The sequence below is a fragment of the Centruroides vittatus genome, unplaced genomic scaffold (assembly GCF_030686945.1).
Source record: "Centruroides vittatus isolate TY-2023 unplaced genomic scaffold, ASM3068694v2 contig_1042, whole genome shotgun sequence".
Lineage (NCBI taxonomy): Eukaryota > Metazoa > Arthropoda > Arachnida > Scorpiones > Buthidae > Centruroides > Centruroides vittatus.
Window position 1 is genome coordinate 1,134,233 of NW_027120674.1, and position 12,436 is coordinate 1,146,668.

At 32.1% G+C, this 12,436-nt stretch overlaps 1 protein-coding gene across 1 annotated transcript in view; it reads left to right on the top strand.

Moving 5' to 3' along the window:
* Positions 1–10,569, top strand: part of LOC136970090 (DNA primase large subunit-like) — a 35,809-nt gene extending 25,240 nt beyond the window's left edge. Inside the window, exons 9-13 of the mRNA XM_067264470.1 lie at positions 1,667–1,849; positions 3,264–3,390; positions 3,561–3,643; positions 9,143–9,293; positions 10,381–10,569. Of these exons, the coding sequence (XP_067120571.1) occupies positions 1,667–1,849; positions 3,264–3,390; positions 3,561–3,643; positions 9,143–9,293; positions 10,381–10,508 (672 nt within the window). The 3' untranslated portion in view covers positions 10,509–10,569. The remainder of the gene's footprint in view (positions 1–1,666; positions 1,850–3,263; positions 3,391–3,560; positions 3,644–9,142; positions 9,294–10,380) is intronic.
* The last annotated feature ends 1,867 nt before the right edge of the window (positions 10,570–12,436 follow it).

Sequence of the window (12,436 nt, forward strand, 5' to 3'; positions counted from 1 at the left end):
ATATATATAAGGTGTGGATTTTATTAAATGATATAATAGTGTTTTTACAGGGTGACAATAATTAACCAGTACAAGTTTTTTGTATCGTAAATTTATTAAAGAAATGAAAATTATCAAAACAACAGCATATAACAGTGACAGTACTTTACGTATTAATCAGATATTCAGCCAGTTTCAAAGTGGACTCCTTTTGCTTTGATGCAGAGCCCCAAACGCGTTTTGAAATTCTCAGCGATGGGCCGCACTCTTCTGGAGACAGTTTGTCTCACTCCCAGCGCAAGGATTGCTTCAGCGACTCCAAACTTTCATGGCGCTTAGAACAGGCCCTGGCCTCCAAAATGGACCACACACTGTAGTCCATTGGGTTCAGATTCGGCGAGTACGGTGGCCATTCCGCAGACGAGATGAAATCGGGAAAATGAGCCTTGCACACTCCTGAGTCTTCTTCTCCCTGTGTGTCGGCGCCGAGTCCTGCTGAAACGTCCATTTCGCACTGACAAAATGCTGCTGAGCCCACAGAAGTACCACAGCCTCGAGAATGTCATGGTGGTACACATCTTGATTGATTTTGGCCCCTTGATCGACGAAAACAAGGGGTGTCTTGCCGCTCGCACAAATTCCGCCCCAAACCATGACTGACATTGGATTTTGTGATGTTCGATGACGGCTGAGCGTCCAGGAGCCCCCGCGAACCAGTTCCTGTCGTTTTGATGGTTGTACGGAGAAAAGCTTCTCGTCTGTGAAGAGAATGCACTCCCATTGTCGACCTGCGGCCCGACGCTTGAGTTAACGGGATCTTTGGAGTCTCACGCACTTGTTTTCATCGGTGAGGAGCTGAACCTTTTGGAACTTGTAGGGCTTGAGTACGAGTTCCTTTTTCGCCATTAACCGCACCGATTCGCGATTGATTCTGATCTCACGAGCAATTTTTCTCATGGAGACCTTCGCATGTCAGTCAACTCGCTTTGTGATGATCTCGCGGTTCCTAGACGTGTTGACAGTGCGCTTTCTTCCACGTCCGGGACGGTCACCATTGTGGCCAAGCTCCTTGAATCGCCGAACTGCATCTGAGACTGTCATTTTTGGAACACCGAGCAGACGAACAATTTCACATTGATGCTTTCCTTGCCGGAATAGCTCCAAAATTGCACAACATTTGTTCGAAACCATTAAAAAAATAAAGAACTAACCCTTATTACATCGAAAGTACATCTACACGGACAGGAAATCATGGAGAATTAAACAATAGTATGTAAATTGGTGACAGTAAAAAAGTTCAGGTGCAGCATTGCTACAAACTTTGTACGGGTTAATTATTGTCACCCTGTAATATATACTGTTTATTGCTAGTAGTATTCAAAATAATGATCTGTACTATTCTATAGCAAGATTCTCAAAGATCCTGTGCATGATTGACAAACATTCTTTGTAATTTTACTCTTATTTTGTTGTTTTTTCCTATTATCCTCTTCCTACCCATCTATAAACCTTTCCCTTTGTGTTGTATTATCATCATCATATTCATATAAGTCGTGTGTTGTGTGTTTATATTAAGGTTTGCATTTTAATACATTTAAATGATAATAAACATGATTTTAATTATTATTGTGTGAATTAAATTACTTTAATTTCCAAAATAATTAACAAATTTAATCATTTTCATTAGCTTGCAGATACATCCTTTCCGTTATGCATGAAAAACTTGCATAAGAACCTGCGTCAGAATCATCATTTGCGTCATGGTGGACGTATGCAATATGGACTTTTTTTGAAAGCTATTGGTTTGAATTTAGAAAATGCATTATCGTTTTGGAGAAAAGAATTCACTAAAATTATGGATTCAGATAGGGTAATAACCTTTAATATAGTAATGAGAGTGTTAAATGTGTATTATATGTGCATTTGCATCAGATTTCAATTATATATGTTGCTTAATAACATTATTTTTACTGGCTATTTGAGGATTATTGACTCAATACATAATAGTTATTTTAAATTTTGTATTAACATTCTATTGAAAAATTTTTAAGATTGTCTTTAGTTCTTTAAATACATATTGATTGTGTCCTCATAAGAAATAATTGACATATAATTTGAATAACTTAACATTAAACTTTTAATTATATATTATTGGATGCTGATGAATTCATATACAGTAGAGCATCGATTATCCGACTATCACTCAATCGAAACGTCGATTAACCGAAAGCTTTCCGGTCGGCAAATTTAAATTTCTGCTAGTGCTGTGGCACTGCAATCTTTGGCTATGTCTTGGGCTACTCCAATATTATTTTTGTTCATATGCGTGTTTTAGCTGGCAGCACTGGCACGACTATGAGAGGATACTTAAGGATGTGCCAGGATTTGAACAAATTTCAACACGGGGTAGGTTAATATATTTTTTCATACATAACCAGTTATCCAGAAAATCGATTTTCCGAACACCTCAGTCCCCAATTGATTCGGATAATTGATGCTCTACTGCAGTGTTTCTCAAAGTGGGCAATAATGCCTCCTTGTGAGCGGTGAGTAAATCTAGGGGCGCTGGAGGCAGGGTACTGAACAGTGACCAAAGGCAAAAGTTGGGGTCACTGACAGCCGTTCCCTTTCCTCTGTTAAACTGGTAAGAGGAAACATTGCATTTAACGGTTTCCAGATGTTGAGAACAATGTGTGGTAAGGGCACAAAGTGTGAGGTTTGTAGAAAAGTTTTCCTAAGAATATTTCCAATCCTTTCTCACTCAAGAGAAATGGGTTAGGGGGCGTTGGGTATAACTTTATGGAACAAAGGGGCGGTGGATCGAAAAAGTTTGGGAATCACTGCTCTACTGTATATACACATAAGCCATATTGCTTCAAATTTAAGATTTTTTTAAATTTTTTAAGCAAGTATCTTAAAAATTGGGATGCATGAATAATTTGAGAAAATATGATATTTTTGTCTACTTTTTCATAAGTGAAAATGTATTAATATGCAATATTAGTCAAGCTTTGTTATAAATACCGTATTTTACGGACTATAAGACGCTATGGACTATAAGATGCACCTGAATTTTGGAGGCAATTTTTCGAAGAAAAAAGTGCGTCTTATAGTTTGTAAAATACGGTATTTGTAACATTTATAGTTCGTTTTTTTTATTAATAATATACATTATAGAATAATAATAGCTTGTAAATTAGAAAGAAATAAATAAAAATAAATAAAAGAAATAAATTAAATCTTAAAATGTATCTTTTAATTACCTTTTTATTTTTTACTTTTAGTTTGATAAAAATTATGCATACAATATTAGGCATAACTATGGAAAAGAAGGGAAGAGAACTAATTATACTCCATACAGCTGCACAAAAATAATTACATCAAATCAGCCTGGAGCTGGAGATTGTCATGGTATGGAATTTCTTACAATAATTATGAAATAATTTTGACAATTACGAATGTAGGTAAAAAATTTTGTGATTGATTTTTTTAACATTAAATGTTTTTTGTTTAAATCAGTAATTGTTAGGTTGTGGAATTGAGGTTTAAAACATATAATTTCTGTATTTATTAACTTACAGGCTGTCCTTTCAAACATGCTGATATTTCTGTTCTGACTGAAAAATTGCAAAGTAGTTCCATTAATCAACAAAATGTACAAGAGGTAACAAAATTTGAGAAGTATATGTATAAATAATTTAATAGGATTGTATTAAATGTAAAATGCATTTTACAGATCTGTTTATATATTATAATCTCCGATACGAAAAGGATTAATTTAATACTTAATAAATTCTATAATTTTTTAAGTATTAAATTAAGTATTGAACACACAATTTCAATCTTAAAAAATACACATAACTTATTATAGACTATACAAAATTTTCTTTGTGCATTTTTATAGATTGGATCTTATTTTCTTTCTAGACTGGAATATTTTCCTAATGTTTAAAAAAGTATACTAATATATTTTTTAATAAGAAGTAGAACACACTGTGTGCGGCGTTAACAAATATTTTTCTTCCGAACACTTTCGACGAATGTATTTTTGTCATCTTCAGGCGAATAAGAGAATTTTATATCGAACATGAACGTTCGAAACAGAAAAGAACACATACAAATTTAAATAAAACGATTTTTTGGACGACATTCAATATGAATCTGCTACGATTTTCAAATACATACAATGTTAAGAATGTGATGTAATATGGCGCATGCATGGTATTGTTTCCCGTCAATGGTGTGACAGATGATGTAAATTGCCATTTAATCGTTTGTATAGCGGGGCAATTCATATGTTGGGCAGTTTCAGAGTAGGTGTGTTGCACGTTTCCAAGGTTGTTATGTATAGCCACTCCCATATAAAGAGGAGCTTTCTGTCACTGCAGGTCCTGAGTATAGTAGAGTGGGCCCATAACGGGTTGTAATTCATGTCGCGCACCCTTCTTGCGAGTTCAGCGTTGCACCGTTCTTTTGCCACATCATCCTCGTGTTCGGTCAAGTGGGTAGCCAACATTCTTGCTGTGGCCCCAATGTATCTCATATTATTCCCCATTACGGGCTTTTCCAATGGAACCGCATAAATTCCTGACTTCTCAAAGACGGAGAACTTGTTTTGGTCATTGCAGACAAGTCTGCGCAAGCTAGGCAACGGAGAAAGGGGCAGGAGCAGACCGTGTTGTCTAAACATGCGGCAAATGCATAGAGAAAGCAGATAGAGGTATGGTAATGCTGGTTGTACAAGCGTAACTTCCTTCCTGTTAGTTAACGTGGAGTTTGGAAACAGCGTCAAGAAGACGCTGTTGAGTACATGTGTGTACTTAGCATGTGAGAAACCCACTGCATGTACCGCTACATTAATGTTGTTCAGCGTTAACATAAATTCTTCTTTTTACTGCAAGCACTTTCGACGATATTGCTTGCAGTAAAAAGAAGAATTTACGTTAACGCTGAACTCAGTGCTATTTATCAGAAGTATATACAACTTTGGCGTGAGTTAACTTTTATATTTTTCTACTAATGTTGTTTAATTCACTGTTTAAAAGCTCTTGGATTGATGGCAGCAAGAATGCTCTTCTCAGTAGGGCGGCGATGGTGGCACCAACATGACATGCAGGCTGGAATGCATTTGCTGGTATGATGTACGGTAGCATATTAAACTTGTGTTGAACCGAGAACAGTAGTGTTTCCGAGGATCTAGGTATGCACAGATCTAAGAAAGCCACATTACTTTCTTTTTCCCACATAAAATTGATGGAGGGATATATAATAGAGACTTGCTGCATAAAGTTACAAAAGGTTTCATCGGTGCCCTCCCAGGCTATGAGGATATCATCCACGTAACATAAATAGAGTAGTGGGTAAAGGATGGTGTGGGAAAATCAAATGTTCTATGTTCAATTTCTCTCATGACGAGCTCTGCTAAGATGGCAGATAAAGGGGAACCCATGGGGACTCCTTGTTTTTGTAACCTGTTATGAGCTCACTCTACTATACTCAGGACCTGCAGCAACCAAAAGCTCCTCTTTATGTGGGAGTCGCTATACATAACAACCTTGGAAACGTGCAACACCCCTACTCTGAAACTGCCCAACATATGGATTGCCCCCCCTATACAAACGATTAAATGGCGATTTACATCATCTGTCACACCATTGACAGGAAACAATACCATGCATGCGCCATATTACATCACATTCTTAACATCGTACGTATTTGAAAATCATAGCAGATTCATATCGAATGTCGTCCAAAAAATCGTTTTATTTAAATTTGTATGTGTTCTTTTCTGTTTCGAACGTTCATGTTCGATATAAAAATCTCTTATTTGCTTGAAGACGACGGAAATACATTTGTCGAAAGTGTTCGGAAGAAAAACATTTGGTAACGCTGCACACAGTGAGTTCTACTTCTTATTAATATTACTTGGTGTGAATAGCATAGTGGACTATATTAATATATTTTTTATTTTTATACAAGAATATATGAATATTTTCTGCATATATTTCTGTCCAACCTAATCTAATTTTATGTTTTTCTTAATTCTATACTTTACCATTATTTGAATCTCGTATTATTTTAGTGCAATATTATACTGTATATTTTAAAATAATTTTGATTATTTGTAATTTATATTCAATATATGTATTTTATTTATTTTCTTTCATTAATGTGTAATCTTAAAAAGTGTTCTTATTAATGACATCAGTAGTGCATTACTAAATGTTCAAACTGTGCACATGCACATGTCTAGAGCTTACTGAATTGGGGCTCCTGTGACAGGAGCCCCCAATTCAGTAAACTTTAGGCCCTAGTTATGTCCTGTGAAGTTGGTGTTTTGCTAAAATAAAAATTTCAATAATAGTGTTGTAAAGTTTGGTACAACACAAAAAAAACAAACCCGTGACCAAACTTTACTCCAGGATCCTTGAGTAGAACAGATCAGTCTGTCAGGCAAGAAAAAAATGGGAAAAACAATGGTTATAAAAAATACTATATACAAATGTTCAAGATTCTGTTGGATGCTAAAGATTTTTTGATAAAAATAAAAGACACAGTCGTTCTAAACTTCTTAGGCGATCACCATTTTATTTTCTCATGTTCTAGAACAAACTATAGATGGCCAGACCTTTCTCTGTAGCCTACTTAGTCATCCATCCAAAACATTTCTTAAAAACATAAAAATTATCCAATTGAAATTGACAATTGAAAATATAATAATTCGTCACCAGAGGGATGTTGAGGTATAATCTACATTTGTCAGTGCTAATTTTAAGTGGATATAAAGGAGCCGAAACCCCGAATGAAAAAGGATGAGAACTTTAAAGACGTCGTAAGATTCACCATTTCCAATTTTTAAGAAAGTTTTTATTTTAATTGGATAATTTTTATGTTTTTAAGAAACGTTTTAAATGGACAACTAAGTAGCCTACATAGAAAGGTCTGGCCGTCTATAGTTTGTTCTAGAGCGTGAGAAAATAAAATGGTGATCGCCTAAGATTTTTAGAACGACTGTGTCTATTATTTTTATCAAAATATATACAAATGAGTAATAAAGTGTAAAAGTGTAATCAGTGTAAATGATCAATAAATTATTTGATGAGCAATTATTTGTGTGTGACATTGTCACAATGCTGGGCTGCAATTTTTAATCATATTTTTAATTTATTTAATTTAAAATATATGCTATCCATTTCAAATTAGTAGTGGCTTGCACCTGTACATCATACTTTTCCTTTAGCAATAGTCATGCCGGTCATCTATTAACTGCTTTCAAGGGGAAATTTTGAATTGAAATAACGTGATTTCTGGTTTGCATCAGAAGTTTTTATATAGTTAGTCGAGATCTCCTACTCCTAAGGTTTCCATATCCAGTCTCATCTTTCATCTAGCTAACTCCATTCTCAAGATTAAGGAAAGATGGATGGATGGACATATGACAGTGGGAATTTATAGCTTTATCATTTTTTTCAAATTGCAGTCCAATAAACAAATTTGGTTATGCTAATAATAAATGTAATGCAACAACTAATTATAAGAAAACAGTTCTAGTAATAAATTCAAAAAGATGTATCAATAATCAGCTAAGATAAAATTACAAAAAATTGTCAATTAACAAAGACAATATTATTAGTAATTAGAATGATAATGATAGCAGAAACTGAAGTAGCCTTTTATCCTCTAGCAGTGCTAGCCAAGAAACTTCTCAGTTAGCCGATTTACAATTTTTTTACACCTATTGGTATCAAGGCATTTACAGCCATGTGTTAGGATCAAGGAGCAATCCTGTAAATTTCATCTATGTTAATTGAAGATCTGAATTAAAAAGTGTGTGAAGTGTGAAATGAAATTGCAAGAGATGGTTACAATTAAAATTCAATGGAAGATCATAGAAGAGGAATTTGTTAGAATACAGTTTTAAATAGAATGTTTGAATTAAGCATTTTTTGGTGTGGTTTGCCAGATTTGGAATTATGATTTTATTGTTTGGGGAGAAAGAAAAACAGTGACTTTTGATACGAGTTCTGGCAACTTACAGAAGGATGAAGGATGATCTACTTGGAGTTGATTTGCAGTTATGGTACAGGAAAACTCAAAGTTCAAGCTGAATATGGAATGAGTTAGAATTGTAGTAGTGGTTTATGACATTTTGAAATTAGGTGTTCTTGTGGTGAAGCTGTGGTGAAATAAATTCTTGTCTTGAATTTTTGTCACATCAGTGGTTAAATTTATTTTATTTTCCTCCTCCTCTCAAAAACTGATGCAATCAACAGGATTCTTGAGAGACTATCCACTGGATTAGAATAATAATGAGATAAATGGACAATCAGTGATAGGATCAATATTAATATAGTCCATTTATTCTCATTTTAATACATTACTTAAGCTTAATCTGCCATGTATACTCAATCTTCTTTACACACCGGAAATTCATACAAAAAATACACTTACGTAAGAACCAGATAACCGGAGTGGTTGATATTAGAGTTGCAACCACTCCGGTTACCTCTGGTTCTTACGTAAGTGTATTTTTTGCTTAATCTGCCAAATATGTTAACGGAATTCATGTGCAGTTTATTTTAAATCTAAGAAAAATAAAGATACAACATATAAAATAATTAAGCATAAAATATGAATAAATAAACCAAATACTAATATATAACATACAGTATATGATTCAGCCTCCTTTTAAACTACTGTATGTTTATAAATCTCAGTAATTCACTATGCTAACTAGTACAGAGATATTATAGAAGTTTTAGTTTATTTAAAAACTAAATTGTCTTGTGCATTTAATGCTGAAAGAGAAATACAGTATACAGCATTAATATTATATGTATACTGTTGAAACATTTTCAATGTATTAAATTTTATTATATTTTCTATTTTCTGTTTCAAATTTGTTTCTAACGATGATATGAATAACATATCGAAACCATTTGAACTGTAAATGTAATATAGTATTGTTTTTTGAGTATTAACACCTAAAAACCAAATTTTAAAATCATTGAATTGTGTTTGGTGTAAGCTGCAAGAATTCTTATGAGCATTTTTAAGCATTGTACTCAAATTTTTCTGTGGTTTAACTTAAAACTATGATTTGTTTTAATAAATTTTTAAAATTAAAAAAATAAATGGAAGTTGTTTATTTTTTTAATATTAGATTAAAGATTTAGTGAGTAAAGGACATTATCAAAGTGCTTGTACAAGATATTTTGAATTCATTCATAAAACAAGTGTGGACCAGATCATTAGTCATCCAAATCAGTATTTTGAAGAAAGCCAGAAAATATTGAAAGGTCATGTTGTAAAAGGTAACTTAATATTAATAATTTAATTTTTATTATTCTGTAAGAAATTTTTGAAGTTTAATTTACAAATAAAATTTCATAAGTTAAAGTTAACATAAAAGAAAAATATCTGAAAGCTAATTGATTTTAAGGACAATAAATGGATGACCGAGTGGTTGAGGTGGCAGCCTACTGTCCGAGGAACCCAGGATTGAATCTGGACAGGTCAAAAAAGCCCCAGGAATTTTTCAGGTGGTGGTCTGCCCAGATATGTTGTGTCCCATCCCTCGCCACTCACCATTGTAGGCCTGGCCAAATCCATAATGATCGTGCTAAAAGAGGCCTTCTTAGTGTCCACAGGACAGAAAATATATCTATTTTTTTCCTCTACTTGCGTGAGTTTGATAGGCACAATTACATACTTTGAAGTCTAACGGCACAACACCAGAATGTAAATAAAACTTACGACTCATGAACCAATTACCTGGTGTGAATAACGTTTAAGTGACAAACGTTTTCGTTACCCCCCTTTTTTATATATATAGTTTGAAGTATTTATTACAGTATTTTCCTGTTCTTGCAATTAATATTGTCAGGAAATGTTAATGTTTTTCCTAGCAACATTAATTGCAATAACAGGAAGAAAAGAATTGGCCTGAAGCAAAACACAAATTAGCACCTCCCATTTACTGTGTGGTCGCATTGCCAGTTACACTATCTAAACCTTCATCAGAACCTTCTAAATTAATTATTAAAATATTAATTTATTATAATGCAAGAGATGGTGCCTAATGCCTGCCTCTAATGCCAAATTACTTAGCATTTAATTAATAATAATAGTAGTAATATAGCTCGATTTAATTCAACAATCGTTCGGCTTTAATATATAACTATCAGGTTTGGATGTTTATACTGTATTTATAAATAGTTTAGTTGGATTAGTTTGTATGTGTAGGAATTTAAATTAACACTATTCAGTATTATTAACAATCTTCATTCTTATACATTTGTGTAACTACAATTTTATAGCAATTAATGTAATTAAAGTAAAGCAAATTATTAATTAAATTATAGTAATTACGTAATTAATTAACATTTAATTTTTCATCAGAAGAAACTACGAAAATTACAACTATTAAATCTCAAGTATTTGCTAATGATGAGGATGAACAATGGAATACTGAAGACAATTTTCCATCAAATCAAGAAATGGAAGAAATTTTGAAATCATTTTCCTAAAACCTGTTGTACATAAAACAAAGCACTGTTTTATATTTATTAAATATATTTTTAAAATTAAAGAATTTGAAAATTTCTTATGATTTGTATTATGGTTACATCTAAATAAATTATTTCTCTATTTCCTTTTCTAATTCAAAGTACATATTTTCATTTATCCTATTAATTCAATACAAGTTGTATCCATATTTGATTATGTTATAACAAATGAACAATTTGCCATCAATTTATCTCTTACATAAAACTATTCCTTTTATATTATTATTATTATTATTTTATCAATTTAATCATTACTAATTAAGATAATTGTGGTCCTAATCACAGAATCCGTAATGAAAGTTTTTTAATGTACAAAATAATGGCATGTTTTTAAAAAGTTTATTGCTAATAGGAATTTGAACTAGGGATTGTATACCGGTTTACCGATAAATTGACAAAAAATCATTCGGTAAACTTACCAGTAAATGAAAAATCCATACTAGAAAATTTTATGTAGAAAATATTGTGTTTATAGATATTTGAAAGGGCTAAAGGGACATTGAAAATAAAAAAACAGGTAAATGTAAGCAACAATATACCTAATTATTAATTTTATGTGAGATATTTTTTGTTTAATTTTAATTAAAACTTTCTTGGTTTCAGAGGCGCTGTAAATCGTACAGAAAGCGCTAGTTATCATATGTGATTTGTCCTCTGCAGTTTTTGAGATTTTTAAAGGTTTAAAATCTTTACAATCAACGTTTTTCTTAAAGAATAAGTAAATATCTCCTTTCTTTTTAATATTTAAAAATAATAATACGTAAATATTTCACGTATTTTTTAAATTAATAGCAATTTTGAATACACCACATTATGTATGACAGGACATTAATGCAATATTATTGTAAAATAACATTAAAATTTGAACCTTAAATAAATTTTTTACTTCTAACAACTGTTTAAAATAATTAAATACAAATATTTATTACAAGATTCTAATATTATGACTTAAGATTGTGCAAAATACGTATTATTCTAACCTTATTTTCTTGGGTAATCTTGGATTTAGTCGAATTTATGGACCTGCGCCTGCTGAGGTATACGCAGAATTAATAGAAAATAAACTAAAAGAATTTCAAATTTCTTTTAAAAATATTGTCTGCATAATTTCTTTGAAAAATAATGTCTGCGTCATGAAGAAAATGATGAAATTACTCAATAAAAACCATCAGTTATGTCTTTTACATGGATTGCAAATTGCAATCATAAAAGTTCTTTACAATATAAGCACATCAGATGTACAGGATGATGATGAATATAATGCTAATTTACTACTTACTACAGATTCTGATAATTCGGACATTGAATACGATAATTTTGAAATAAACCAAGAAACTACTGGCTCTACCGAACTTACTCTACAAAATGCAGAATTAAATTCTTTAATTACAAAAATACAGCAGATAGTAAGACTTTTTAGAAAATCGCCAACCAAAAATACATTACTAGAAAAATATGTCAAAGAACTTTCTTTAATTTTAGATTGTAGAACCAGGTGGAATAGCTTACTAAACATGCTGGAAAGATTTTTATTACTTAAAGATGCTGTCTGAAAAAGTCTAATAGATTTGAAACTGGACTTAGATTTCAATGACAGAGAAATAAAATTACTACAAATATAATCTCAAGCCTGCAACCCATTAAGTTAGCCATTGAAACACTCTGCAATGAAAAGACTAATTTGTATGTAGCCGATGTTACTTTGAAATTTATGTTGGATGAATTAACCAACCAAAATACATTTGTAAGCGTTGAACTGAAAAAAGCATTAATATATAGCATAAAGGAGAGAAGGACTGTTTATTCAGACATATTACACTATTTGTCAAACCCTAATTTGGTTTTGTCCGGTCAAGAAAATGATGACATTTTTAATATAAACTGTAAAA